At 35.3% G+C, this 12,105-nt stretch overlaps 1 protein-coding gene across 1 annotated transcript in view; it reads left to right on the top strand.

Annotated features, from left to right (window-relative positions):
* The window catches only part of MSH4 (mutS homolog 4), an 82,308-nt gene extending 73,048 nt beyond the window's left edge, over positions 1–9,260 (top strand). The window contains exon 20 of the mRNA XM_057715996.1: positions 8,849–9,260. Within this exon, the coding sequence (XP_057571979.1) occupies positions 8,849–9,040 (192 nt within the window). The 3' untranslated portion in view covers positions 9,041–9,260. The remainder of the gene's footprint in view (positions 1–8,848) is intronic.
* Positions 9,261–12,105: the final 2,845 nt, after the last annotated feature.

The raw sequence follows: 12,105 nt of genomic DNA, 5'->3' as shown, positions 1-12,105 counted from the left end.
GATAAGGTGCCCGTATGTGCTTGGGTTTACCTCTGAGTTCTCTATTCTATTCCATTGATCTTCCTTTCTGTTTTTGTGCCAGTACCCTACTGTCTTGATCACTGTGGCCTTGTGCTATCGTTTAAAGTCAGGAGGCCTAATTCCATCAACTTTGTCTTTCCTTCTCAAGATTGCTTTGGCTATTCAGGGTCTTTTGTGTTTCCATACAAATTGTAAGATTTCTTGTTCCAGTTCTGTGAAAAATGCCATTGCCAGTTTGATAGGGATTGCGTTGAATGTGTAAATTGCTTTGGGTAGTACAGTCATTTTCACAATGTTGATTCTCCCAACCCAAGAACATGGTATGTCTCTCCATCTGTTTGTATCATCTGATTTCTTTCATCAGTGTCTTATAGTTTTCTGCATACAGGTCTTTGGCCTCCTTAGGCAGGTTTATTCCTAGGTATTTTATTCTTTTTGTTGCACTGGTAAATGGGAGTGTTTCCTTAATTTCTTTTTCTTCTCCTTCATTGTTAGTGTATAGGAATGCAAGAGATTTCTGTGCATTAATTTTGTATCCTGCTACTTTACTAAATTCATTGATCAGTGCTAGCAGTTTTCTGGTAGAGTCTTTAGGGTTTTCTACGTATACTCTGTCATCTGCAAAGAGTGACAATTTTGCTTCTTTTCCGATTTGGATTCCTTTTATTTCATTTTCTTCACTGATTGCTGTGGCTAACACTTCCAAAACTATGTTGAATAATAATAGTGAGAGTGGACACCCTTGTCTTGTTCCTGTTTTTAGGGGGAATACCTTCAGTTTTTCACCATTGAGAATGATGTTGGCTTTTGGTTTGTCATATATGGCTTTTATTATGTGGAGGTAATTTCCTTCTATGCCCATTTTCTGGAGAGTGTTTATCATAAATCGATGTTGAATTTTGTCAAAAGCTTTTTCTGCATCTGTAGAGACTATCATATGGTTTGTTTTTTGCTTTTTTTTTTATATCGTTTTTTATTTTTTTATTTTTTTTTAATTTATTTTATTTTTATTATTTTTTTATTTTTTTGGGGGTACACCAGGTTCAATCATCTGTTTTTATACACATATCCCCGTATTCCCTCCCTTCCTTGACTCACCCCCCCTTGAGTCCCCCCCACCCTCCCTGCCCCAGTCCTCTAAGGCATCTTCCATCCTCGAGTTGGACTCCCTTTGTTATACAACAACTTCCCACTGACTATTTTACAGTTGGTAGTATATATATGTCTGTGCTACTCTCTCGCTTCGTCCCAGTTTCCCCTTCACCCCCTCCCCCTCCCATACCTCGAGTTCTCCAGTCCATTCTCTGTATCTGCATCCTTGTTCTTGTCACTGAGTTCATCAGTACCATTTTTAGATTCCATATATGTGAGTTAGCATACAATATTTGTTTTTCTCTTTCTGACTTACCTCACTCTGTATGACAGACTGTAGTTCTATCCACCTCATTACATATAGCTCCATCTCATCCCTTTTTATAGCTGAGTAATATTCCATTGTATATATATGCCACATCTTCTGTATCCATTCATTTGTTGATGGGCATTTAGGTTGCTTCCATGTCCTGGCTATTGTAAAGAGTGCTGCAATAAACATTATGGTACAAGTTTCTTTTGGGATTATGGTTTTCTTTGGGTATATGCCCAGGAGTGGGATTACTGGATCATATGGTAGTTCTATTTGTAGTTTTTGAAGGAACCTCCAAATTGTTTTCCATAGTGGCTGTACCAACTTACAGTCCCACCAACAGTGCAGGAGAGTTCCCTTTTCTCCACACCCTCTCCAACATTTGTTGTTTCCAGACTTTGTGATGCTGGCCATTCTGATCGGTGTGAGGTGATACCTCATTGTGGCTTTGACTTGCATTTCTCTGATGATGAGTGATGTTGAGCATCTTTTCATGTGTTTGTTGGCCATCTGTATGTCTTCTTTGGAGAAATGTCTATTTAGGTCTTCCGCACATTTGTGGATTGGGTTATTTGCTTTTTTGGTGTTAAGCTTCATGAGCTGCTTGTATATTTTGGAGGTTAATCCTTTGTCCATTGTTTCATAGGCAATTATTTTTTCCCATTCTGAGGGTTGCCTTTTAGTCTTGTTTATGGTTTCTTTTGCTGTGCAAAAGCTTTTAAGTTTCATGAGGTCCCATTTGTTTATTCTTGATTTTATTTCCATGATTCTAGGAGGTGGGTCAAAAAGGATGTTGCTTTGATGGATGTCATAGAGTGTTCTACCTATGTTTTCCTCTAGGATTTTTATAGTGTCTGGCCTTCCATGTAGGTCTTTAATCCATTTGGAGTTTATTTTTGTGTATGGTGTTAGGAAGTGTTCTAATTTCATTCTTTTACATGTTGCTGTCCAATTTCCCCAGCACCACTTATTGAAGAGGCTGTCTTTATTCCATTGTATACTCATGCCTCCTTTGTCAAAGATAAGGTGCCCATATGTGTTTGGGCTTACTTCTGAGTTCTCTGTTCTATTCCATTGATCTTCCTTTCTATTTTTGTGCCAGTACCATACTGTCTTGATCACTATGGCCTTGTAGTATAGTTTGAAGTCAGGAAGCCTAATTCCACCAACTCCATTTTTCCTTCTCAAGATTGCTTTGGCTATTCGGGGTCTTTTGCGTTTCCATACAAATCGTAAGATTTCTTGCTCTAGTTCTGTGAAAAATGGCATTGGTAGTTTGATCAGGATTGCATTGAATCTGTAAATTGCTTTGGGTAGTACAGACATTTTCACGATGTTGATTCTTCCAATCCAGGAACATGGTATGTCTCTCCATCTCTTTGTGTCGTCTTTGATTTCTTTCATCAGTGTCTTAAAGTTTTCTGCATACAGATCTTTAGCCTCCTTAGGCAGGTTTATTCCTAGGTATTTTATTCTTTTTGTTGCAATGGTGAATGGGAGAGTTTCCTTAATTTCTCTTTCTGCTCTTCCATTGTTAGTGTATAGGAATGCAAGAGATTTCTGTGCATTAATTTTGTATCCTGCTACTTTACTAAATTCATTGATCAGTGCTAGCAGTTTTCTGCTAGAGTCTTTAGGGTTTTCTATATATAACATCATGTCATCTGCAAAGAGTGACAATTTTACTTCTTCTTTTCCAATGTGGATTCCTTTGATTTCTTTTTCTTCTCTGATTGCTGTGGCTAAAACTTCCAAAACTATGTTGAATAATAGTGGTGAGAGTGGACACCCTTGTCTTGTTCCTGTTCTTAGAGGGAATTCTTCCAGTTTTTCCCCATTGAGAACGATGTTGGCTTTTGGTTTGTCATATATGGCTTTTATTATGTGGAGGTAATTTCCTTCTATGCCCATTTTCTGGCGAGCTTTTATCATAAATGGATGTTGAACTTTGTCAAAAGCTTTTTCTGCATCTACTGAAATGATCATATGGTTTTTATCCTTCAAGTTGTTGATATGATGTATCACGTTGATTGATTTGTGTATATTGAAGAATCCTTGCATCCCAGGGATAAACCCCACTTGATCATGGTGTATGATTTTTTTAATGTGCTGTTGGGTTCTGTTAGCTAGTATTTTGTTGAGGATTTTTGCATCTGTATTCATCAGTGATGTTGGACTGTAATGTTCTTTTTTTGTGACACCTTTGCTTGGTTTTGGTATCAGGGTGATGGTGGCCTCATAGAATGAGTTTGGGAGTGTTCCTCCTTCTGCTATATTTTGGAAGAGTTTGGGAAGGATAGATGTTAGCTCCTCTCTGAATGTTTGATAGAATTTGCCTGTGAATCCATCTGGCCCTGGGCTTTTGTTTGTTGGGAAATTTTTAATCACAGCCTCAATTTCCGTATTTGTGGTTGGTCTGTTCATAGTTTCTATTTCTTCCTGGTTCAGTCTTGGAAGATTGTATTTTTCTCAGAATGTATCCATTTCTTCCAGGTTATCCAATTTATTGGCATGTAGTTGCTTGTAGTAGTCTCTCATGATCTTTTGTATTTCTGTGGTGTCAGTTGTTACCTCTCCTTTTTCATTTCTCATTCTGTTGATGTGTCTTCTCCCTTTTTTTCTTGATAAGTGTGGCTAATGGTTTATCAATTTTGTTTATCTTCTCAAAGAACCAGCTTTTAGTTTCATTAATCTTTGCTATTGTTTCCTTCCTTGCTTTTTCTTTTATTTCTGATCAGATCTTTATGATTTCTTTCCTTCTGCTCACTTTGGGGTTGTTTTGATCTTCTTTCTCTCATTGTTTTAGGTGTAAGGTTAGGTTGTTTATTCGATATTTTTCTTGTTTCTTCAGGTAGGACTGTATTGCTATAAACGTCCCTCTTAGAACTGCTTTTGCTGTATCCCATAGGTTTTGGCTTGTTGTGTTTTCATTTTCATTTGTTTCTAGATATTTTTTTATTTCCTCTTTGATTTCTTTAATGATTTCTTGGTTGTTTAATAGTGTATTGTTTAGCCTCCCTGTGTTTGTGTTTTTTTTTTCCTGTAATTGATATCTAGTCTCATGGTGTTGTGATCAGAGAAGATGCTTGATATGATTTCAATTTTCTTGATTTTACCAAGACTTGATTTGTGACCCAAGATGTGATCTCTCCTGGAAAATGTTATGTGTGCACTTGAGAAGAAAATTTATCCTGTAGTTTTTGGATGGAATATCCTATAAATATCAATTAAGTCGAGATGGTCTAATGTGTCATTTGAACCTTGTGTGTCCTTATTTATTTTCTATTGGATGATCTGTCCATTGGTGTAAGTGGGGTGTTAAAGTCTCCTACTGCTATTATGTTACTGTTGATTTCCCCTTTTATGGCTTTTAGCATTTGCCATATGTATTGAGGTGCTCCTATGTTGGGTGCATAGATATTTACAATTGTTATATGTTCTTGGATGGATCCCTTGATCATTATGTAGTGTCCTTCCTTGTTTCTTGTAATAGTCTACTTTAAAGTCTAATGTGTCTGATATGAGTATTGCTACTCTAGCTTTCTTTTGACTTCCCTTTGCATGGAATATCTTTTTCCATCCCTTTACTTTCATTGTATATATATCCCTTGGTCTGAAGTGTGTTTCTTGTAGGCAGCACATAGAAGGGTCTTGTTTTTGTATCCATTCAGCCAGTCTGTGTCTTTCAGTTGGAGCATTTAATCCATTTACATTTAAGGTGATTATTGACATGTGTGTTTCTATTACCATTTTCTTAATTGTTTTGAGTTTGTTTTTGTAGGTCTTTTCCTTCTGTTGTGTTTCCTACTTAGAAAAGTTCCTTTAGCAATTTTTGTAAGGCTGCTTTGGTGGTGCTGAATTCTCTTAACTTTTGCTTGTCTGTAAAACTTTTGATTTCTCCATTGAATCTGAATGAGATTCTTGCTGGGTAGAGTATTCTTGGCTGTAGGTTTTTCTCTTTCAGAACTTTCAGTATATCCTGCCATTCCCTTCTGACCTGCAGAGTTTCTGCAGAAAGATCAGCTGTGATCCTTATGGGTTTTCCCTTTTATGTCATTTGTTGCTTTTCTGTTGCTGCTTTTAATATTTTTTCTTTGTGTTTAATTGTCGTTAGTTTGATTAATATGTGCCTTGGTGTATTTCTTCTTGGGTTTATTCTGTATGGGACTCTCTGCACTTCTTGGACTTGATTAATGATTTCCTTTCCCATGTTGGGGAAGTTTTCCACTGTAACCCCTTCAAATATTTTCTCAGACCCTTTCTTTTTTTCTTCTTTTTCTGGGATGCCTATGATTTGAATGTTGGTGTGCTTAATGTTGTCACCAAGGTCTCTGAGACTGTCTTCCATTCTTTTTATTCTTTTTTCTCTTTCCTGCTCTGTGGCAATTATTTCCCCCATTCTATCTTCCAGCTCACTTATTCGTTCTTCTGCCTTAATTTTTCTGCTGTTTATACCATCTAGAGTATTTTTAAATCAGTTATTTTGTTGTCCATTACAGTTTGTTTGCTCTTTAGTTCTTCTGAGTCCTTATTAACTGTTTCTTGTATTTTCTGTGTTTTATTATCAAGATTTTGGATCATCTTTACTATCATTACTCTGAATTCTTTTTCAGGCATTTTTCCTATTTCCTCTTCATTTTTTTTGTTTTGTTTGTTTTTTTCCTGCTCCTTTGCCTGCAAGGTGTTTCTTTGTTTTCTCATAGTAGTCCAAACTTCAGATGTTGCTTGTCCCAGCTATAAAGGGGTTTAAAGAAGGCTTTTCAAGCCCCAGACTAATGGCAGAGTGTTGAGTCAAACAAATACTAAGTCAAGGAAACACATACACATATAAGACACCCAAATACTAAATCCAGTAGAACATAAGGCACTAGAAAGACCTGACAAAAGAACCCCAGTATGCTATAAGACAATCAAAGAGAAAACCAACAGAAATTCAAAATCAAAACAGAACAAAACAAAAAGAAAAACAAAAACAAGCAAACAAAGAAAAAAAAACACCACACACACTAACACAAATCCAGGGAGACTTTGAAAGCTAGGATCAAATATAGTAAAGAGCAAGAGTACCACCAGACAGACTGTAGATTTTCAGAATGAAATCAGACAATTATACTTAGAACTAAGATAAAGACAAAACCTAATAATAAATACCAAAGCAGTGTGTCATATGGAGAATAAAGCAAGGAAACAGAGCAGGCTGATAATATTGCTTATAAGTATGTTAAGATAAACTAAAAAAGGATAGAAGACAGGGCAACAGAAGAGCGTAGTGTGACTGGAAATATGAAAAGAAAAAGAAAGAAATAGAAATGTATAAAAGATAGAGATGAGAAAAGGTAGGAGAAATACAGTCAGCACTGCAAAAAACTTAGCTAGAAGTAGAAATATATAAAAAGGCCAGTTATGTTGGGATCTTTGCAGTCCTTTCTGGTGTGTGAGGTCATTTGTTGGTGTTTAGCTGCTTCTCTGTGGGAATTATTGTGCCTTTGGTGTATTCCTGATGCATCTGTGGAGAGGGATACATTCCACATCCTTCTACTTCGCCACCATCTTTTTTTTTTTTTTTTTTTTTTTATTATTATTTTATTTTATTTTTTTGGGGGGTACACCAGGTTCAATCAACTGTTTTTATACACATATCCCCATATCGCCACCATCTTTTAATCTCCCAGATTGTCTTCGAATGCATAGTTCTTTTGTTGTTAACCTGCTCAGAAATTTTTAGCTGTTTCTTACCAAATAAAAGTTGAACTCCTTAGCTTAATGTTGAAAGTCTTCTATGATTATTTCTCAAAATGTAATCTGAGAATTACCTACATTAGAATCACCTTGGATACTGGGTACTATTCCAGATTTTCAAGAGTCTCCTGTGGCTCAAGGATTTACTCTTTTAACTAGTCTTCAGATGATTTTTAAGCAAATTAAAGTTTCTTAACTACTGGTTTATGATCTCCCTTTGTTTACTACCCCAGTCTTATATAACATCACTCAACTTAACAATAACCTACATTTCTGCCACATTGAATTGCATATCGTTTCATCATTTTGACCTGATTGTGTACTACACTTTCTAATGTGTTTGCTCTCTCTGTTTCCTTTCTGGAATGCCCTCCCTTCTACACTCTTCTAACCATCAAGATTCATTTCAAATACTCCATCCTATTTAAGCTTTTCTTGCCACAAGCTAGAAGTGAACTTGCTTTCCTATGAATATTTTAATATTTATCTTATGGGACTTTTCATGATTAATCAATTGCTTGTGAACATGTCTGTTTCACTTTAAGACAGAGCTTTTTGAGTTTCATTGTCATGTCAGGATGACATTTTCATGTGCCCCCATAGTCATGAATACAAGTTATAGCTTCTGGAATATATATAGATAGTAATAGATATTCAATAACTGTTATTTAAATAATAAACTGGTAGTTGATCAATCAGTATATCAAATGGATGGATGGATCAATATATGATAATCTTATCCTACCTCATGGAGTTGTATTCATTTTTCCTATAGTGAAAGTAGAGAAATATCTGGAATTCTTGGCTATTGAGAAGGAGTTAAAAAGATTGTATTTCACTTAGTGAACAGAAGCTAAGTCTACATAAACAGTTAAGGTTGAAAATTCTGATTCCTCTATCTAGCTCAGGAAAAGGAATGAATGAAAAGTTTTCTAACTGTACTCCCAACCCTGAAGGGAGGTATTCAAGGACTGAATATCTAAAGGTGTTCCAAAGTATTAGAAGATTCCCATTTTAAACATTATTTCTTGCGTATCCTTAAGTATAGTTTGTTAAGAATTAAGGCATAATTTCAACTAGCAATTTATGTTGCTTATTTTAAAAATGTAATTTACCCCTCAGGCAGTATTTTCTTGGCAGTATTTTCTTTTAGGCTCTAGCAGTTCTATACCTGAACTCTCTTAAGGGACAAGCAGTTTACTGATGACCCGTTCTGTCTACTAGTTTATCTGTTGGGGAATTACAGTAGGAGATAGCAGAGTAGTACTTTGAGTGACATTTAAAATTATGAGTACTGCGTAACAATGAGCAGAGTGCTGTTTTCCCATACCTTTTTTAATGACAAAATGTTTGTATAGAACATAGCTCTGTGGATGTTCCATTAATTTTTGGCATTGTGTTGAGAAATTTAACCTGTTTTTAGCAGATTTTTTTTTTCATTGAGAAGTGGTTTTCCAGGATTAATGGTCTGTCATAAAGTAGTAAATACTCATGAGAAATTTTATTCTCCAAAATAATATGTGTTTCTTCTGGTACATTATTTACGAGTTGGGTGGGACTGACTTATCCAAAGGGACTGGTTAACCATTGAGTTCTTATTTCTATGAAAGGAGATAGAATATTGCCAAAATAAAAACCATCATATTCATCTTTTAATTTTTACCTATATTTTTTCAATAACAGCAAAGCCAGAGGAGTACCCCTGAGATGGAAAGACAGAGAGCTGTGTACCATCTAGCCACTAGGCTTGTTCAAACTGCTCGAAACTCTCAATTGGATCCAGACAGTTTACGAACATATTTAAGTAATCTCAAAAAGAAGTATGAAGCAGATTTTCCCAAGGCTGAAGAAGTTTCAGGAAAGACTGAAGAATAATAACAATTCACATCTTATACTAATGAAATAATGTCTTAATATGAGAAACCTAGATTTAATTTTTCCCAAGAGCAAAAGAGAGTAATATATGCTATTTTTTATATTTTAATTGAAAATTGCATTATGTTAACCTCAGAATTATCATCTATATGTTCTGTATAAGGAAATAGTTGTTATATAAGAAATGAGAACTATTTAAAGAACTGATTTTTTTTTTTAATAAATTTATTTATTTATTTATTTATTGGCTGCGTTGGGTCTTCATTGCTGCACATGGGCTTTCTCTAGTTGCTGAGAGCGGGGACTGCTCTTTATTGTGGTGCGCAGGCTCCTCACTGTAGTGGCTTCTCTTGTTTTGGAACATGGGCTCTAGGCACATGGGCTTCAATAGTTGTGGCACATGGGCTCAATAGTTGTGGCTCATGGGCTCTAGAGCACAGGCTCAATAGTTGTAGCACACGGGCTTAGTTGCTCCGTGGCATGTGGAATCTTCGCAGGGCAGGGTTCGAACCCGTGTCCCCTGCATTGGCAGGCAGATTCTTTACCACTGCCCTACCTAGGAAGTCCAAGAACTGATTTTTATGTTAGAAAAAAGTCAGTCTAATGTGACACTTTTTTTTCATTTATGAAACTTCATGTTAAGTTTATTTACAAGTTATATTTACAAGTTATGGTTTAAAATGTTATCATAAATAGCCTAGCTAAAAGAAGTCTTTCTTTGTAGGTCTGAAAACTTAGGTGAGGTTTTCTTTTATACTCTTACTGAGAAGCAATATTTTTTTTTACATTCTTATTATGACTCAATTTCTTAATTAATACCCCTAGATTCCAACACTGGATGCTTCTGAAGTTTGTTAGAATGATAATGAGAAATTTAAAGTATTCCTTTTGGCCTTCAGTATAGTTCTAAAGGGTGACATACAGCAAATAGATATTCTGTAATGCAGAGTGTTTCTGGAAGGAGTACTTACCAAATAGCCAGGTGTTCTGTTTTCTCTTAACCAACCTATTCTCCTTTCCATTTTCCAAATTTTCATTTTTGGCCATCTTTTTTAGGTGAGTAACTAAGGCAGCAGAAAGGTAATATTGATATATTTACCTTAATTGTTGGTTCATGAGGGAGCATTTTATAAAATTGTACTTCCGCAGGCATGCAGTTCATACCACCTTTTAGAGCTAACCCAAAGGTTATTCTGGTTATGGACAGAAGAAAATGGAAGACCATCAGTTGTTCAGTAACTACAAAGAACTGTTGTCTTCTCAAACACCTTATTTCTACAGTTCCATCTCAGTAGAAGACTTATTTATATAACCTCAGCCCAAAGGCCTAAGATAGGTAAATTACTTTTGGAAACTAAGTATCTGGAACTCAGGGTATACATTCAATAAGCTGCAAGATTCATAGTAATTTGAATTACTGTGAATTACTATTACAAAAAGCTGTTCACAGACTGGTTAGGGCCCTATTTTTGTTAATATACACATATTTTATTTTATAAAATATAATATTAATATTTTTGACTTTACTAAATTCTTTCTCAGCATTCTAAATATACATTAGTAGCCAGATATATTGAAAAAGTTCTAATTTGAATGACAATTTTTTGAAAAATAATTGTAAATTAGTGTTAGTAATTGCATTAGGTATGTGTTAAATGTCTTATTAGACTGTTTATATTTCCTATTGTCATGTTTTAGAAATAGAGCACCACAGTGTTTGAATTTGACCATTAGCCACATTTTAATTCACAGCCTTTGAAATGAATTATATTTTATGTGGCCATTCCTAAAAGCAGTTAGATAATTAGACTTGTGGGAAATTTCTAGAAGGCACTGAGGAGGAAAAGGGAATGGCACATTGTTTGGGAGGGCAGGGAAGAAAAGGGAGGAAATGGTAAAAGGCAGGAGGGAAACGGGGCCATGGAAGAAAAACAGGCAAGCAGAGACAGGTGTAAAGTATGAAATATGCTGAATATCATTTCCTCAAATATATTAACTTCCCTTTACATTTAACCTCAATATTGAATTCCACCAGACTTTTAAGAAATTTTTCATCATTTAGAGCTTTTGATGCAAAAACTGCAGCCAACTAATTAACCCCTTTTATTTTAGATTTGGAATACTGAAATAAAAATGGATTTATATCTTCTTAAAATTAAATACTTCTACTTCAGTCATTTTGTGTGTAGCAGAAACATAAAAAAGCAAATCAATTCAAGATATAATAATGAAGTCATGGTCCTATAGGATAGAGGTGAATGCTAGAATCCATTCTTTAATTTTCAGGTCTATTTGCTCAGCTCTTCAGTACCTCTTCGCCTTTGCCTTTCTCTAAAACTATAGATCATTATCTCATAATTCAGTCTTTTAAGATAAATGTCCATAATGTTTTAGCAAACTCCTTGAATTTCCACCTTAAAGCCATTCTTTTAGTCTGTTCTACATTTCTCTTCACATAAAGTAATCTTTTTCAAGTCTAGGGGTAAGGTATATGGCAGTAGAGGAAAAGGGCAGCTTATCCTCATGCCTAGGAAGTAAAACATTTGTTTAGTATTAAATTTGCATAACAGTAAAGTTAAATCTTTTTTGGTCTACAGTTTTATGAATTTTGGCACATTAATGGATTCGTGGAACCACTGCCACAATCAAGATGCAGAACAGTTCTATCACCACCAGATGATTCCATTAGTACTGTCCCTTTGTAGCCAAATTCTTCCCTGACCCCTAATGTTAACCCAAGCATCACTGGAATTGGTTAAACATTCCTTCTCTATAGCTTTGTTTTTACCCAGCATATAGCATGTAACCTTTTGAGACTGGCTTCTTTTACTGAGCATAATGTACTTTAGAATATATCCATGTGGTTGTGCCCTTTTACTGCTGCCTGGTATTCCATTGTTTGTATGTACCAAAACTTTATCCATTCACTCACTGAAGGACATTTATGTGTCTAGTTTTTGGTGATTAAGAATAAAGCTGTTGTAAACATTTGTGTACAGATTTTTGTGTGAGTGTTAAGTTTTAATTTATCTGGGTTAAATAGGAGTGAGATGGCTCTGTCTTAT

This window comes from Hippopotamus amphibius, chromosome 1, assembly GCF_030028045.1.
Source record: "Hippopotamus amphibius kiboko isolate mHipAmp2 chromosome 1, mHipAmp2.hap2, whole genome shotgun sequence".
Taxonomy (NCBI): domain Eukaryota; kingdom Metazoa; phylum Chordata; class Mammalia; order Artiodactyla; family Hippopotamidae; genus Hippopotamus; species Hippopotamus amphibius.
The sequence above is the reverse complement of the archived record's forward strand: the minus strand, read 5'-3'. Positions and strand labels throughout refer to the sequence as shown.